Below are 17,979 nucleotides of genomic sequence, written 5' to 3'. Positions count from 1 at the left end.
TTTATTAGTCCAGTGTTTAAGTTGTTGTTCTATACTAAATTGTTTACAGGATTAAGGACATTTTTTTTCATAAAGTGAACGTCTAAATTTATGAAATATGACTACTATTTTATGCTGGAGTGGTATAATTCTAAGCTCATCCCATTTCGGTGGTTTATTCTCTATGATTAATTCTACAAATGGGTCATTTGTTTTGGCAAAAGTGTTTAAGTCAACGGTTGCTATTTTTCTACCACTTAGAAGATGAGGAAAGAAAATATTTATAAAATCTAACTACGAATATAGGGATAGAGTCCGCAGCCGTACGTAAGGGGGTGCTGTCGTTGCGTCATTGATGATGAGATCTGTTACTAAGTCAACATATACAACGACACGAGTTGTGATTACAGCTTCGCGGTAACATACCATGAGAGGTAGTCAGTAAGTTGACTTTGAACGTTTTAAGTAATTCAAACCCCCATTCGCAAGATTATTATTAATTAAATTGTTTTTTTTCTTTCTTTCTTAAGTTCACTCAAATTATTAAACAGCCATTCTTTATTCCATTGATAGCTGTCATCTCTTCGATTTTTCTAGTGCTTTGTGCGAGAAAAATTTTCTCCTTGATCCTCTTCAGAGACAAGCTTTTACCAAACTATATGATATGATACGTTGGTAGTTTATTGAGAGCATAAGTAACACCAAATCTTTGAATAAAAAGTCTCAAAAAAAAGATCCGAACGTATTTTATATTATTTATTATTTTAATCGTGTAGTTGTTAAAAAATATTTCAATACAAAATACAGAATAATTTCAATATAGCCATGACCAACAAGTATGCATTTAAGAGGAGGCAAAGTCAAACGATTACGCGAGTCGTCAGAATTGAAATAACTCTGCACAGAGAAAGAAATGAACAGGACAGCAACCGCAATTGTATTTGCCCGTACAGTCGCATGCTGACTCACGAAAGGCCCACCTTGTCGCGACTTTGTTTTGTTTTGCCCATACAAAGCATGCTTGGCTTATTGGTGCTTCCTCTATCTTTCTCTTTAACTTCCTTGAAGCTACCCCGTTTGGCTAATCTGTTCACTTTTTTAGCCAAAAGATTACTTTGATTATTCAAGCTGCTGCAGAGCCCACCCCATATATATATATATATATATATGTATACATAAGTTGATCAACTTTGCCACTTCCACGTGCTTACTACTGTCTCTGCCCTCTCACCCTTTGCAGAGCCCACCCCATATATATATATATATATGTGTATACATAAGTTGATCAACTTTGCCACTTCCACGTGCTTACTACTGTCTCTCCCCTCTCACCCTTTTTGTAACTTGAGATAGAACTTGACACAGAGAGAGAGAGAGGTTTTTGGGAGCTCCTGGTGTCAAATTCTAGGTGCTCCACTCTTTTTCAATCCTCAATTTATATTGTAATGTTTATATGATATGTTCATTTCAACTGATTTGCATGTTCAGTAATCCGTTTGGGTATGTATTTATTTGGTCCATTGTTTCGTTAATTATTCTTGATAGGTTCAACTGTTCATCTTGTGTCATTTAATTATTCATGGATCAAGTGGATTATTGAAATGTCTCTTTAAATTATCTTACTTTTGAATATAACGTACAAAATAATTGAGCCATGAGAACGAACGATATTTGACTTTTCCAAAGTTGGTTTTTTTTTTCTTGCGTGTTTGAAAGGTTAGAAATTGTGCTGTATTTGTACGTAAGCGTTGTCACTGTCTGGTCCTGTATCCGTCATTAAAGAAGATGAATGAGCATCAAATTTGTTTTTTTATATAAATTTACTTATCACTTTATTTATTTATTGTGATGAGCAGGGTGGGTTCGATACTAAATGGGTCTTTCTCTGTCATTACTCGTTTCCACATGGAGTGAAATCTTGCAAAATTACTTTGGTTTCACGAACAGAGTTGAAAAAGTCATTAGAAGGTCCGCAAGCTTTGGAACCAAAAGCTTCAAGAAAGAAGATTTACAGACCCTTCACAAGTTTAAAGGGTCAGATATAATGATCATGGAGAGGTCCCTAAGCTTCAAGAATTGGGATTCAAACGTCCCTGAAAAAGAGAAGTCCAATTCAATTTCTTTCAAGGATAAAATGAATAAACCAACAATTTTGCTACCTGAGCCTGTCGTATTTCACTCTCCACGACCAGTTAGCGAGCTTGATGCTGCTGCTACTAAGCTTCAAAAAGTCTACAAGAGTTACCGTACAAGAAGGAACCTTGCAGATTGTGCTGTTGTGGTTGAGGAGCTATGGTATGTCTGTTGATAAAAATGAATTTCTTGGTGCTTGATTGAGTCTTTTTGTTATATTTTAATTGTTGCTTACATTGATTCGCATGCTGTAGGTGGAAAGCATTGGATTTTGCAGCTCTAAAACGAAGCTCAGTATCATTCTTTAACATTGAGAAGCCAGAAACTGCACTCTCACGTTGGGCACGGGCTAGAACAAGAGCGGCTAAGGTAATTTATTGGGTTTCCATAGCTAACAAGTTGCTGAAGCTAACATGCTTCTGTTGGTGATTTATGGAATTAATGATCCGGTCCTTCTCTGTTTGCAGGTAGGGAAAGGTCTATCCAAGGATGAGAACGCTCAAAAACTAGCCCTGCAACACTGGCTTGAAGCTGTAAGCCCACATGCTTCCATCAAAATTCTTATCAATTGCTCTGTCCTATTATTGTACAATTATTTGTCTCAAATTGTCTTATTCTTTTTTTTGAGTTGCCTTAGGAATAGTCCACTGGCGTAACTCAATTGAAAAGTCCTTCAAAAAGTCTTCAGAATTTGTTGCCCCAAAGCTGTGAAGTGGACTTCTAATATTTCATGAAACATTATGCTCTGAATTGTTTGAAACTCTATTCATTAAATCAATTGGAAATTGGCTGCTATAAACAAGTTTATCACTGTAATTTGATAATTTGATCTTTATTATAAATTTTCATAACTTTTATAGGCTTTTTGGAGGCTGGTAACTGATGTCTTTGCTAAATCCAAAACATTTTATGCAATTGGCTGGATTTGCATTCATGCCCTAGATTGTTACGCCTCAAGATTACGAATCACTAAAATTATGAGGCTTAATTGATTCTTTTTCATCATGCAGATTGATCCACGCCATCGTTATGGGCACAATTTACATTTCTACTATGATATCTGGTCTGACAGCAAGAGCACCCAACCTTTCTTCTATTGGTAAATATTCACATTCTAATAAACTTATTTAGCTATATGCAAGCGAAGCTTTCCCTTCTTTAACTATTCCATTCTGAACTTGATTGCCTTTAAACTGAAGGTTGGATGTCGGTGACGGCAAAGAAGTGAACCTTGAGAAGTGCCCAAGGAATGTTCTACAACGGCAATGCATTAAATATCTTGGACCTGTAAGTTTTGCCCCTATGCATCTTATCATGCATCTTATATTTTGACATGGATCCTCTTGCTCATAATCCAAACCCACCTACATGCATTCAAGTTCTAAAACCTTTTGTGAGTTCCATTAACCTGTATTTTGCACTTGCAGAAAGAAAGGGAAGAATTTGAAGTGGTTGTGGAAAGCGGAAAGCTTGTTTACCGACAAACTGGGATGTTTGTAAATACCAATGAGGATTCTAAGTGGATTTTTGTACTCAGCACTTCCAGAGCCTTGTATGTGGGGCAGAAGAAGAAAGGTGTCTTTCAGCACTCAAGTTTTCTGTCTGGAGGAGCTATTACCGCTGCTGGAAGGCTGGTAGCCCATGATGGGATTCTTGAGGTATGTTAGCTTACCTATCAACACTAATTTACTTCAGTTTTATTTGTTTTTTTGAGCTAATTTTTCTTGCCCTCTTCAGGCTATTTGGCCATATAGCGGTCACTATCTCCCAACTGAAGAAAACTTTAAAGAATTTGTTAGTTTCCTTGAGGAGCACAGTGTGGACTTGACCAATGTGAAGGTACTGTAATATCCAGGCCTAAAAACATCTCTTTTCTTGTTTGGCATGTGTATACCCATGTTTAAATTTTTATAAGACGTGTTTAATCATATTTTTGTTGATTACTTCAGAAAGTAACTTTGTGCTTATCATTCTTTTTCCTCTTGCAGAGATGTGCAATAGATGAAGACAGCTTCTCATTTAAAGCTACTTCTTCAGAGTCTATGCCAAAAGAAGCAGAGGTTCTTCCCACAATGGCAAAGTCAACAATTGCTGATACTGTGGATCTTATCCGAGCATGCACCACAGCTGATCGCCAACAAGTTAGTATCAGCACCAGTGCAGCCAACAAGGAAGCACCAGTGTATGACTTGTCCAAGCGTTTGTCTTGCAAGTGGACAAGTGGAGTTGGACCTCGCATTGGTTGTGTGAGAGACTATCCAACAAACCTTCAATTCCAGGCACTTGAGCAAGTCAATCTATCACCTAGAGTCACCCCGGGTGGCTCAAGGATCTCCGCTCCAATTCCTTCGCCGCGGCCTAGCCCGAAAATCCGTGTCTCGCCTAGGCTTGCATACATGGGACTTCCTAGCCCAAGGGTAGCCGTTGCTAACGCTAGTTAGACTTGTTGCGTTCAGAAAACAGCAAGTGGCCTTGGTTGGTTTTTGAGGATTTTGGCTGCTAAGTGGTTGAGCCTAAAAGGTTTAAGGCCTAAGACAAATTTAAGGCACTGCTCGTGCCAGTAGGTTGATCACATTCTTTGTTTCTATTGTTTGTAGTTAACATGACCATGAGTCCATGACCTTCATTCATTTATTTTATTTTTTTATTTTTTATTTTTTTTTTTCGTTTACTTAATTCTTTCTGCCATAAGTTGTGAATACGCTGTTGTAACAAGCATTGTAGTTGATAAAGCAAAGATATTTCCCTTCATGTTCCCTTGTCGCTGTCTTGACTTTTTAATAATTTCTTTGATTTTTTTTTTCTTTTTAATCTTTCTTTCAAGTTGACTAACTCGTGGTTTTCTAGAATCTAGGTGGCTGTTCAACAAAAGAAATCAAGAAATAAAAAGGGAAACATAATTTGGCACGTGAGAGAAAGACGGAACGTGTGGACCCCCACACGTGGACTTTCAATAGCACACTGTGTGAGTGGCTACGAGTAATTGACTCAAAAACATTGACCAACGGCGTGTTGATTTCTTTTGGGCCTTAAAGTTCCTGTCAACCTGGTCCAGGCCCAAATCAATAGCAGTCATAAACAAGTTCGATTGACATATAAAGAGTAAAGCGAGATTTGAGCCATATCAATTTCGAGTCCTTTCGTTGGGAGTATTCTTTTACCAGCTTAAAAAAATTTTATGCCACCCGTCTTAAGAAGATCATTTCATAAGAGAATCTTGATCTTATTTGTTAATGGGTGGTAGTGCTTCACTCCTGCCCCCGCGGTCCCACCCGTACAAAGATTGCAAATTTCTATTTTCACTTGAGATCAAAGCTTAAATAAGGAAATAAATTGAGAAGAGTGAGCGTACAAAATTGAAATCTTTGTAGGGATAAGAGTTAAAGGAAAACGACACTATGATCCTGTTTGTCTCAATACACAAGGGAGATTTCCAAAATTTAAATAATGGATATTTTAAGATTTTAATATACAGCCGACGACTGACTTTTATGACATATTTGGTTTGAAAAAATATAAAGAGAGAAAATGAGAAGAGAGAAAAGAAATAAAGGAAAAAATGTGAATTCCATATTCAATTAAATAATGAAAATGAGAGCGACATTTTTTTCATTCATTTTCTCTCTTCTTCTTCTTCTTCTTCTTTTTCTATTTCTCTTCCACTATTTCTTCCAAGACTTAGTCTCTTTATTTAGTTAAACATTTAAGTTTCTCTTTGTTTGGTTAATCACCTAATTTCGAATTTGAAAAAAAAAAAAAGACAGGAGTTAAAAATTATATTCAAGTTAGAATGCTCGTTTAAAAGTAATAATAAGGTACGTAGTTTATCCTTTTTTTTTTCCAAAATGGAGGAGATTAGGGACAAACCATGAGAGGTGGGTGTCTTTTTCCCAAAATCTAAATTGGACAATCTCGTTGTCACCGCCTCAAATGAAGTAAAGAACACAAAGCCCAACCCCTCAGCACTCGGCAGCACTCGGCAGCACTCAGCAGCACACAGTCTCTGTTTCTTTAAAATTAAAATTAAAATTAAATGCATCTTTTTTTCTTTTGTAATTCTCGAAGCCCATTCATTCATTACGCTGAACAGCGTTGTCGACACTGACTCCAGCTGATTCGTTGGTTTGGTTCGTGTAGAATCTTTTTTCCGCGAGGACTTGCATTGAAAGGGTAAACGTTATCAAATCAACTGCGACCTGCTCACCAGCTTTCATGCAACCTTTTTGTACTCTAGCTTTTAATTTAAAGCAGGCATTTATTACATTCAATTTCAAGGGGCAGCAAAAATATTCACACATTTTTCTTTGACAAGAAATACTCGCACATTTTATCCATTTCAAAAACTTTATACACCATCCACCATCTAAAAATTTTGGAAACACCAAGTTTTCTAACGGAAAGTGGGAATTGGTCATAGTTTAGTGAATAACAAAACCCATGTGCTATAATTTTTGCTAGGGGAAGTGTGAATGGAATTGTTATTTTTTTTTTTTAAAGATTTTTTCAAGAAAATTTCAAATTGCCAGCGATATAATGGCATTTTTCGAACATGCGACTCACGAATTCCTTCATTATTTAACTATGAGAACACCAATTGTTTTGAGTTCAAATTTTGTTTTGTCTCATATTAAAAAGGAAGATGTCAGCTACTGATTTGAATTTCCTACCAACGAAGACATGTGAACCGTCTGATTAAACGTGTCCAAACGAGCAGATCCAAAGTGGTCCCACGAAAAATCAAAAGCTCTACGAAGTAAATGTAAAATTGTATCATATTGCTGCAAAACACCGGATCTTTCACGCTGACTCGGGGAGATCCTTTGTCGGCTGGCACGTTGTCTTCATTTTGTATCTTTCCATGCACTGAGTGACTAAGAGGGAAAGTGATCGTGTCTTTTCATGGTTTCTTGCAAAGTTAGTGGGTCTAGTTTCGTAATTTTGCACAGAACACAGGGACAAAATGTCAAAAAAAAAAAAAAGGAGCCAACAGTTTTCCCAAGGAATTGGGCGGGACGAGAGTGCCATATCTCTCATCTCTGTGTTGTTTTTTCAATGTTTGAATTTCAAATATCAAACGGTTCAATATTTTTGGTCCGTGTACTGTGCAAGCGTAATCCACTAAGCCCACGAACATAACATAACATAACCCACTTCCTCTGTCTTGTCCTCTCTGGTTTTAGCGGTTTTTGAGAACAACCGGTTTTTCAACTTTCAACAATAATATTAATTTTTGAGCATTTCCCATTTTGTCTTTCTTTGTTTTGGTTTCAAAGTTTTAACCTTTCACCATAGCTACTTGAAAGTTGTAATCTTTCAGCTCTTTCGTTAATGGGCGCTTCAGGAGGAAAATGGGTTAAAGCTCTTATAGGTCTCAAAAAGCCTGAAAGAGATGATCAAGTAAGCTACACTTTCTTACATCCATTGCAAGTAAGCTCCAATATGTTCATGTACTTAGTGTCTGGTGCTTTATTTTGTACGTACAGGAGAAGGTGGGGAGCAAGGGCAAGAAATGGAGGCTGTGGAGGAGCTCTTCAGGGGAAATGGGGTCTTCATGGAGGAGTTTCAAAGGTATTAACCATAAAGCAGCAGCAGTATCAGAAGGGTCAGATTCACCAAGAACTGATGCATTCTCAGCTGCAATGGCCACTGTGGTTCGGGCTCCTCCTAAGGATTTCAGAGCTGTTAGGCAAGAATGGGCAGCTATTCGCATCCAAACTGCTTTTCGTGGCTTCTTGGTAATTGGGTTTCTCTCTGAGTGACTGTTAAGCAATCAAAGATAAGAAAGCTTCAGATTTGTTTAAAGTGAGTCTTTATGTACTGTGGAATATAATAAGTTTAGATAGATCTGCACAAGCACAACACTGTTGTAGATGTAATGGAAATAGAGTGGATCCTATCTTTGTAATTGAGGTTGTAATTGCGTTTTATGGGATATGCTGTTGTAAAACTATTTTATTCATACTCCATGGTTAAGGAATTAAAACTTTTAAGACATTTTAGCTCCTATTGTTCCATTTTATCATGGTGGGACGAGTTCAAAAATTAGGAGTAGGTATGAGTTGTGACTTAATGTGTCCACTGTTAAGCAATGTTGTTTCAATTGTGAGTATTGTCCAATATTTGTAGGCAAGAAGGGCTTTGAGAGCCCTGAAAGGTGTGGTGAGACTTCAAGCTCTTGTTCGTGGTAGACAAGTGAGGAAGCAGGCAGCTGTGACACTAAGATGCATGCAGGCTCTTGTTCGGGTTCAGGCCCGAGTTAGGGCACGTCGTGTCAGAATGTCCATAGAGGGGCAAGCTGTGCAGGACATGATGGATAAAAGACGCAGCCAAGCTGATATCTTAAAAGAAGCTGAGGTACCGTGGGCCTTGACTTTATTTCATAATTCATAAATTTCATGATGAATTTAGCAAGTTTTTAAGTTTTGGTCTTGTAAATTTTCAGGAAGGGTGGTGTGATAGTAAAGGAACATTGGAAGATGTTAAGACAAAGATTCAAATGAGGCAAGAAGGTGCATTCAAGAGAGAGAGAGCAATTGCATACTCTCTGGCTCAAAAGGTATAAACATCAAAACATGAGTATATATCCTTGAATTTTAAGTGCTATTCCTTTTCACCGGATTAAAAAAAATCTAATTCTTTGTTTTCAGCAATGGACTTCAAACCAAAATTCCAACAGCCGAACAAATGGCTCCATTTCCTCTCTAAAGAATCAAGAATTTGACAAGAATAGCTGGGGATGGAGCTGGCTGGAGCGTTGGATGGCTGCCAGGCCATGGGAGACTCGATTGATGGAACAATCGCAGGCTGATCCTTCAGACAGTATTCCACCCTTGAAGAGTTGTGCTGACTCACTTGTAGGTACACGTTCTAGATCTTCTGAACCATGCCCTGTGAAGATCAGAAAGAACAATGTCACCACCAGGATTTCTGCAAAACCTCCCCATATGGGACAAGCTACTCGTTCTTCTTCGAGCCCAAGTTCTGAGTTTCGATATGATGAGAGCTCAGCTTCATCTTCAATATGCACTTCTACAACTCCCATATCTGGAAACACTGGCTTAGCTTCTGAAAGAACAGAGGAGAGCGGTAATAGTAGACCAAACTACATGAACCTTACTGAGTCAACAAAGGCGAAGCAGAGAATCAATCAGCCATCCCACAGAGTTCAAAGGCAGTCCATGGATGAGTTTCAGTTCCTGAAAAGATCAGCTGCATTCTCTAATGCAGATTCAAAAAGTAGTGCTGGTTCTGAACCTTATTCTACCAATTTTTCTAGGCCATTATATCTGCCTACCCGATTGGATAAGAGTTCAGTGAGACCAAGGGAGCAGGGAAGTTGCTTGTATGATTAGATGGATTGATATGGTTTCTGAAGTTCAACAGCTTGTTGTTCTCTGCTTTTGAGAATGTGCATCAATGTTAGTGGCAGTTGTTCTATGATTAAGTTGTGTACTAAAACAGCCCAACAAGTTCTTTGGAAAAATATTTGAGAGCAGTTAGATTGTAAAATATTTCATTTATGGTGCTTGATTTAAATTTTTTTCCCCAACTTCTGCAATATAATTAGAATGAGCTTTTACAATTTGGCTGCCCAGTACTCAATCCATCAAAATGACTTATTGCTCCATCCCTGGTTTTATTTTAACATGACACAATTCCATGAAAGTTGCCTTGGATAGGGTTTGCATGCCATATCTATGATTCACAAAATTAAACTAGTTCTAAACAGCTTATGGCATGCAAGAGCTTGACAGAAAAGTTAATGTCATATAGTATCTTCATTTTCGATTTTTGACTGTTAGCTTTACCCCATGCTTGAAGTTGAGAACTATGCCGTATTCAAGTTCCAGAGGCTTTTCCATGTTGGGAGAATGTCGAAAAACACATTTCCTGTACAACTGTATCAGTGAGAGCTTTATTTCTTGTAAGGAAAATTTCTGACCAATGCATGCTCGGGGTCCAATTCCAAAGGGTATGAAGGCATAAGGATGCCTCCGTTTCTCTTCTTCACAATTTGGATCAAATCGCTCTGGCTTAAACTTGCATGGCTCTGGGAAGTTCTTAGGATCTTTTGCTAGAACTCCAAGCGCTAACCAGACCCAAGTGCCCTGTGCATCCAAAAATGTAAATTTACATCAATTTTGACTGAAGTATAATGCTGCTAATTGCTTAATGTGTTTGACAATACCTTGGGGAGATGGTAACCTCCTATCTTCACTTCCTTTGATGTTTCTCTAGCAACTAGTGGGGATACTAAGTAGACCCTCATTGCTTCTTTGATCACCTGCAATTTGAAACATTCGAGAATTTATGGCTTTCCATAACTGTACATTAGTATATTCTAATTCAAAATTCAATAATAAGACTTACCTGATTAAGATAGGGAAATTTGTGTTGAAGATCATGAGCTGTTGGCATCTGATCATGTGGACCAAATGCATCAATCTCTGCAAGCACCTTTTTCTCAACTTCAGGATGTCCAGCTACTAAGTATACGACTGAAGACAATGTAAAAGCTGTTGTTGCTGATCCAGCAAGCAGATGCTCATAGGTAACTGCACTAATGTAGTCCGGAGTAAAAATATTCTTTGACGCTGTCTCCGATTCCCTTGCCTTCAGTATTAGTGATAGGAAGTCCTTTGAACTGGTGTTGGTCTCTTCCATTCTCTTCGATACAATTTCCTCAAGCCGGCCGCTCAAATTCTTATTGGTCCTTGCAAATTTCCAGTCCATGGTGCCAGGTATTCTCTTAAGTATCTGTCTAAATGGCTCTTGAATTATGGGAAATAGTAGGCCTAATATGATCGAGAGAGAACCTGATAAATCCATCTTAAGCTGGGTTGTGGAGTAGATGTGCTGATTGATGAAGTCTGAAACTTCACTTGCATTGGCTGGAGTATCAACACTGGTAACTGAATCGCTGATAGGTTGTGGTTTTGACAGCCCAAAGTTGACTCCAAAGGCAGCTTGTCCTATCACATCCGTGGCCATTTTGAGAGACAGGTCGGAGAAAGTGATGTCCTCTGTAGAGTCAAGATTCTGAGTTGCAGATTCAATGAATGATTGCATGGTGGGCACCAAACTGGCCAAGTGAGATGGCTGGTAGACTGATAATATTGTGTTTCGCATGGTCGACCATCTCTCATTCCTGCAAGCTCAATAAGATTGCAATTAAAAAAGCCCATCTAGTAGTATGAATTCGTACACAATTGTATCGCCTATGATAAAATGTGTTTTAAAGGCAGAATTTAGTACTTGGTGAAAAAAAGCCCCTTCTGATGGAGAGGAGAAGCTGCAATGGGCGAGGGAATGCTTCTGTTTGGAATGTCTTTGAATTTCTTTATTCCAACTTCTCTACAAAGTTCTGCATCCGCTACAATTATCAGCGGTTGCCTACCCATATGAAACCTGTTTCATAGAAATAACAAGACCAATCTTTAGTTCCTTTTTATCACAATATTACTGTGTTACCTGAAAACAGAACCCCTCTTATCTTAAGATAGTCTTAAACTCATCAAATCTACATTCATGGTCTTTCACATTCCAATAAGAATTACACAGTTGTTCTAATCTGAAGAGGCATTATTTAGGGGTTGTCTTGATCATAAGATGACATAGTGTACATCATTGTTGACAGAGAACATCCTGCAAACACTCGTAGGAAATCAGAATGCGTTCTGATCATCAATTTGACGCACCGTGTTACATAAACAATCAACATTGCTGCTCAAAAGGCGACCTCGTGATGACTAGTTTAGCAATTTTGTAAGACGCAGACAAGTGGTAGAGGACAGACAAATTGCTCAATATACTTGGGCAAATCTAAGCAACCATGGAACACGGCAATGATATTAATGTCGAAGGACATTCTTATGAATGTTCGAAAGTCGACATGATTTTATCATGATTCTCTGACTCCTGTTTAATATTGAGGTTGGCAGTTATAGTTTATTGATCCACAATTTGTATGGTGAAAAATTTATTACATCTTTATTTTTTTTGTCAAAATTATTATTTAAAAATCATATTTACTATATAATTAATTTTTATTTCATAGTTATAATTTTTTTTTTATAATAACTGCATCTTTTAAATTACAACGCATCAATATCAAATAGAACCTCATCTTAGTGTATATGTATATATGTTTCCTTTGAATGTCAAGTTCCAATTATGTCAATTCCCATCCAGTTTTACCAAGCAAAGAGGATGGAGAAATTCAACTAATAATATCGCCCTATAATATCAAATTAAACATAAAAAAAATGAAGCAAAAGTTTTAAAATAGAGAATTCTTTGCAGTACTCCCCCCCCAAAAAAAAGAAAAAAAACAAAGTGTTATTCGATGCTTTTCTGAAAGTGTTCTGCTCATAAACATCCGCTCAAATGAAACAGTAATGGTCAACGAAAAAGTTATCATTAATCAACAAAGACTAGTCGCATGTATCATCAAAAATGCATCAGCAAAATAATAAAAAGGCAAAGAACAATGGAGTACTCCACTGAAACATTGACAACGACAATACCATCTTCCATCTGTTGCACAGAATTTTATGTCCCGAAGAAAAGCTGCAAACTGACCTGAAAATAGGACCATAACGTTTGGCAAGAATTGAAAACACGTCAGGGCCGTACTTTGCCATCAAGGGAATGTGTCCTACGAGAGGGATTGCTGGTGGGCCGGGGACCCTCCTAACTTTCCAATACGGTCCATACAGGTATCCCAAAACTCCAGCCAGAATTGCCAACACTGTGAAGATCATTGATCCTCCAAGATTACTCGTGAAGAACCACTCTCTGTTCATCAAAAACCTTTCAAGTATTTCACTCACCAAGGCCATGGTTTCTCCGCGCGTCTCTGGATGTTTTGAGGGAGATAAATGACAGGGTGTGTATGTTTATATATTCATTAAGGTTGAGATGGAAGCAAGGGAATTTTCACCAAGCATCTTTTTGAGCAATTGGCGTTTGTCACTTTGTCAGTTTATGATGATGACATTGGTGAGGTTGATACCCATTAGTTTAATTTTTTTAAAAGTTGGTACTTCACTTTCTGACTATATATATATATATTTGTATATTACATTCGAAAATATAATAATCAGGAGGTAGTCTTCTGAATCGTTAGATATGGTATTAAAAGATTGATGTCTACTGAATTCTTTAAAGAAATCAATCAAGTGCTTTATAAATCCTTTAATTTAAGAATTGAGAATCAGTAAAAATCCACTCAGACAAGTTGAATGTCTCTGTCAATAGATCTTGGGGTGTCCTGCACGCAAATGAGAATATGAGATGCCTTGTATTGCTCTGTTGGTGGAATTTTGCTCTATTTCCTTCCATGCAGTAGCAAATGTCAAACCAACTGATGTCAATCACTGTTATGATCTTCATTTTTTTTTATTCTTACATACAGTACATCCCTACTTTAATTACTCTGTGTGTGTGAGAGAGAGAGAGAGAGAGAGAGAGAGAGATCATGGGCATGATTTTTAACTTCTCTACGAATACAAAACAAAGACCAACGGCTATCATTACGCGACGACCCCTTTTTCTAGACCAATAATATATTCTCATGCTGGCATCAAGATCGATAAGAGTGGATGACCGTAGGCTTCTGCTAATTAAGCCACCTTCGATGAATCTACCCATCCGGTGGGGACAAAATTTGTGTAATCTTATCTTTTTCTTTCTTCGACTGCGGAGACGGGCATCCATGAGACTTCCTTCAGGCTTCAATTAATTTGTCTTTTTGGATAAGAATAAATAATCGTAGAGTAGCTAAAGCTTCGGTTTGTTTTTGTCTGAAATTACGTTTGCTATACGGTATGGCTTTTGGGATAAAAAGTTTAACTAAAGTTTTTGATTGAATTATAACCCTCATCAATGGATTGGGGGCCTTGAGTGTTCCATCTTCAACATGATTGTGTCTGAAGCCTCAATCTGTGGGTCAAATGGTCAGTGAAACAGCAAAGAAAACTTTATATTTTGAGAAGACAATGAAACAAGTAGAAAGTCCAGAGCAAGGAAGAGAACTGCGGCCGCCAAAGCCATAGAAATTGTTTGGGATTGACGTTCAACGGATTATAATTTAAAAATTACAATAATCAAATATTTAATAAATTATAACTTAAAAATTATTTATATAATGAAAAAATTATTATATTTTTAATAATTTTATTAAAATTATTATTTAAAAATTAAACCTACTATATATTATTAATTTTTATTTTATAACTATAATTTTTTCTTTTCACCACCTCAACCTCAATTATCAAATAGAACCATAATACCTCAATCTCAATTCTCAAACAGAACCATAATGGCATAGATCCTGATAATACGAAGCAATGAGTTGGTAATTGATGTTATAAATATTAGTTCACACAACAAGACGGGCCCTTTTTTTTTTTTTTTAATACTAGTCCTTTTTTAAAAAAAAATGTCAGATTCGAAGCATAGCAATTATATAAAGAAATCAATCGAATTTTTATTGAACACTATAAAATTGTGGAATTTCTCATTAATCCCAAAAGAAGTATTCAGCTATAGTAAAATCAAATTAGTCTGCACAAGCCCTTTGGTATTTACATATCTGTAATCTGACAGCTGATATAAACACAAGAACAAATATAATGGACAAGAAACTGCAAAAGTCCAGAGTGCAAGCAGATTAGGCAGCTGAACTTTGAGCATATCTCTGAAATCAATCACGGGTTGAAACTCCTCCTTTCTTTTGGAGTCCGCCTGCAACATGTGGCAAGAAAATATAAAACATTAAAGTGGTGCAAAGGATCAAAAAGGGAAACACTAGACATTACAAACAAAAAATCGAGACTCTATTATCACTTAAGGATACAGTAGAACAGGAACAAATATCGTTGGCCTCTTTGCAACTTCGCGACTTCCAGCTGCATGGAAAACCATGCACTTCTATCAGTCACAAAAAAATGAACACTTGAGGCAACATTAATCACCAAACAAAAATTATAAAGACATACCACTACAGAAACAGGAATGAAGTTGCAGAGACCAACTCAGCCTAGGGAAGTCTTTCAACAATTCTGTGCAGCAATAGTTTGTCACCTGAGATAACCCATCTGATCTACTAGGTCTTGCAATTCCTCACCCCAATCTGTAGGTGTTGCAACCAAATCCTCCAATTCCACCTCAGCCTCTGACTGATCCTTCACCACCACTTCTTCCGGATCGCCGGCAATCAGATCGTCAGCCATAAAATCCTCCCATATTGTCTCATTGACACTACTGAAATTGCCACCACTTGGGGCAGGTACTGAACCAGCATTTGGGTTGTCGATATCACTGCTTGATTCGTTGTCCACCGGCGAAGAAAGAAACGTCTCTATCTCAGTTTCCATGGAGGTCAATTCATTTTGATCTTGGACTGTGTAATCTACAACCGGACCACAATCCAGACCCACAGGTGCCACGGAAATTGTTTCTTGTAAGTTCTCCATGCTTGGTGTGGCCGTTAGTCTCCGCTTTCTCCCAGTTTGAACACCTCCCAGTTCTCTTCTGTGTGCATTACTCTGAGCTAATTGCTGGAAAAACGATGGGTTTTTGAGTGCTTTTGCAAGGAATGTCATCATCTGCTGCTGCTTCTTTTCTGTGCTTAATAACCTATCCTCCATTGCACTGAGTTGATCTCTTGATTGCTGCTGATGTTGCCTCAGCCTAACAATTTCTGCCATCAACACATTTCGGTCCCTCTTTAATCTTTCAAGCTCACCATCCAGTCCATATTGTCCCACCTCAAGACAAGCTTCTCCTCCTCGCTGTTGCATACTCTGTGAGACGTGTCGCCTTCTCTTGATTGTTTTCAGTAGATGCTTCTGCCCTCCCAAAAATCCTTCATTGGCAAATTCCCATCTATCAGGATCAACCTTTCTAAAACCCTGCATTCCAACATTATATTAATTAGAAACTTTTGAAAATCGACAAACAGAACAAGATTCTCAATAAAATCACCCCCCACTTCCAAGTAATCAGCCCCAAAGAAGAGGAGACAAATTACTTACGCTCTGACTAGCATTTGTCATGTTTCAATTGTTAGATACTATGGGTATGTCTCAAACAGAATATAGGTGAACATAACAAACTCAGGAAAACTTCAGAACAAACTTAAACGAACCCACAAAATATCAATCATTTAACTAAAGGAGACCATAAATCATTGGACCACTCATTAGCAGAACAAAATAGAGTGATGATTGAACACCTCACACTATCAAACCAGGAGAAAAAAAAAAAAGATAATGTACTCAAGAGGTGACCAAGTCATTTCGCGAACCCAGGAAACAAGAGACAAACTTAAAACATAATACTGCATTGATTAGTTAGATTAATTAACAACGTCTAAAAATTTCACCATTCTCGTAACAGAGAACAAACATCAAACACGTTGTAGGCAACCCGTGCCAAATTCAACAGAATCGAAAAAGCACAAAATTAAAGATGATCAGCATGCTTACATAAGTGTTGAGCTGGCGAATGAAGCTAGAAAAATTACTGTGCTTGAAATATTTCGGAAGCAAAGTAGTAGAGAACTGGTGAGAGTCCCACACAATGAAGCTATTGCGAGTTCTGCTCCAGGAAACGATCGCATCCGTTGATAGATCCTCGACCATTTCGTAGGTTTTCGTCAGAAACGGAGGCGGGCCTGCATCGTGCAAACCCTCCAACGGCTGCGGCATAAAGTTGGAAGACGACGAAGACGACGACGCTGATGCAGCAGTAGCTGTCGTCGCTGCGTACGTCACCGTCTCTTCTTCCTTCACCCTCACTCCCTCCATAGCTAATGCTAATATAGGTTTTAAACAGAGAGTTATTAATTAAGCGAGCTTTCAGTAGGCTTTAGTACGAATTTTGAGTTGTTTACGGACTTGATTGTAATTTTTCAGTAAGATCTCCAGGGGAGATTTGAGTGTCGAGTCTAAGTGTGGCAGCGAATTTAGGATTATAAGAGGGTGGAAGAGAAGGTTCCAGATAAAGAGATCATCTGTTATGTGGCAGGTTCTTCCGAAATTCTTCGAAGCTTTCCGCCATTTGTCAGATGTGGGTCAGGAAATGCAGACTAAACAAGTTCTAGAAAGTTCCCGATGGTTCGCATTTGTGACGAGAGGAGAGGGCCAGGGAAGGGCTGTGGAGAGCTGATTTGAGCCGTTCATTGTGGGTGATTTGACTGTTTGATGCCGTAATCTTATCTTCATCTCCTGTTAAAATGCGCCACGTCAGGGTATCGGATAACAGGAGAGCGCGATCGAGGTTTCTAATTTGTGATGAAGCTTATGGGCTGGGCTGGGCTATTAGGTTAAAGTTTGGATAGCGATATTTATATAAACCTCTAAATTTATCCAACTGTAATCAGCCTTACGTACTCTAATAATTAAAGATAAAAATATTGTTGTATTTTTTTCTTTTTTAAGAATTCAACATGACTTCCTTCTATTTGCGCACTGTGCTTCTTTCAATGGAGTCGTCAAGTCCAGTGTTGCACTTGCCCTAATTATTCTAAATAGTCGCCTGCCTAAAGCTTCTTCTTATCTGGTTTTTGATTGTTTGGTCGCCTGCTTTGGCGATTATTGATCACTTGCAGGGTAAATTTTATATGATCACCTCATGAATTGACTATCTTTAAATTACCCTCTTACATTTGAAAATATTAAATTACCTCAATATTTTGTCAAAAGATAAGGAAAAAAATAAAGGTGAGTTGATTTTGTTTTCCTAACAAAAATGAGGGTAGATTGAAATTTTAAAAAAAATAAGAGGTGTGAGTTGAAAATAATCAACTCATAAGAGTAGTCGTCTAAAATTAACTCCTTACATTTTTAGTATTGTGTTGAG

The 17,979-nt window shown here is 37.7% G+C and overlaps 4 protein-coding genes across 6 annotated transcripts; 2 read left to right on the top strand and 2 right to left on the bottom strand.

The window, feature by feature from the left end:
* Positions 1-1,155: 1,155 nt before the first annotated feature.
* LOC102619101 (hypothetical protein) lies at positions 1,156-4,868 on the top strand. Of its 2 annotated transcripts, none has more exons than XM_006475835.4 (9): positions 1,156-1,387; positions 1,836-2,274; positions 2,367-2,481; positions 2,580-2,645; positions 3,123-3,211; positions 3,312-3,399; positions 3,540-3,770; positions 3,850-3,951; positions 4,101-4,868. In XM_006475835.4, exons 2-9 carry the CDS (start codon positions 1,853-1,855, stop codon positions 4,551-4,553), a joined length of 1,566 nt encoding a protein of 521 aa, XP_006475898.1. In that variant the 5' UTR covers positions 1,156-1,387; positions 1,836-1,852; the 3' UTR covers positions 4,554-4,868. The 2 variants fall into 2 exon arrangements, with proteins under 2 accessions (XP_006475898.1, XP_052299261.1); XM_052443301.1 differs by having other exon boundaries at positions 1,156-1,479.
* A 2,176-nt stretch (positions 4,869-7,044) lies between these two features.
* On the top strand, positions 7,045-9,648 carry LOC102619590 (protein IQ-DOMAIN 6). Its single transcript, XM_006475837.4, has 5 exons — positions 7,045-7,509; positions 7,596-7,847; positions 8,239-8,466; positions 8,555-8,668; positions 8,760-9,648. Exons 1-5 carry the CDS (start codon positions 7,441-7,443, stop codon positions 9,462-9,464), a joined length of 1,368 nt encoding a protein of 455 aa, XP_006475900.1. The 5' UTR covers positions 7,045-7,440; the 3' UTR covers positions 9,465-9,648.
* LOC102619882 (cytochrome P450 711A1) lies at positions 9,609-13,132 on the bottom strand. The gene is made up of 5 exons (XM_006475838.4): positions 12,694-13,132; positions 11,368-11,520; positions 10,483-11,260; positions 10,301-10,396; positions 9,609-10,220 (listed from the first exon to the last, which is right to left on the bottom strand). The coding sequence occupies exons 1-5, from the start codon at positions 12,951-12,953 to the stop codon at positions 9,891-9,893; spliced, it is 1,617 nt and encodes a 538-aa protein (XP_006475901.1). The 5' UTR covers positions 12,954-13,132; the 3' UTR covers positions 9,609-9,890.
* Positions 13,133-14,577: 1,445 nt separating this feature from the next.
* LOC102620157 (heat shock factor protein HSF30) lies at positions 14,578-17,255 on the bottom strand. Of its 2 annotated transcripts, none has more exons than XM_006475839.3 (3): positions 16,605-17,255; positions 15,114-16,028; positions 14,578-15,023 (listed from the first exon to the last, which is right to left on the bottom strand). In XM_006475839.3, exons 1-2 carry the CDS (start codon positions 16,923-16,925, stop codon positions 15,195-15,197), a joined length of 1,155 nt encoding a protein of 384 aa, XP_006475902.1. In that variant the 5' UTR covers positions 16,926-17,255; the 3' UTR covers positions 14,578-15,023; positions 15,114-15,194. The 2 variants fall into 2 exon arrangements, with proteins under 2 accessions (XP_006475902.1, XP_024953000.1); XM_025097232.2 differs by having other exon boundaries at positions 14,578-14,859.
* Positions 17,256-17,979: the final 724 nt, after the last annotated feature.

Source organism: Citrus sinensis, chromosome 1, assembly GCF_022201045.2.
Source record: "Citrus sinensis cultivar Valencia sweet orange chromosome 1, DVS_A1.0, whole genome shotgun sequence".
In the NCBI taxonomy this organism is placed as follows: domain Eukaryota; kingdom Viridiplantae; phylum Streptophyta; class Magnoliopsida; order Sapindales; family Rutaceae; genus Citrus; species Citrus sinensis.
The sequence above is the reverse complement of the archived record's forward strand: the minus strand, read 5'-3'. Positions and strand labels throughout refer to the sequence as shown.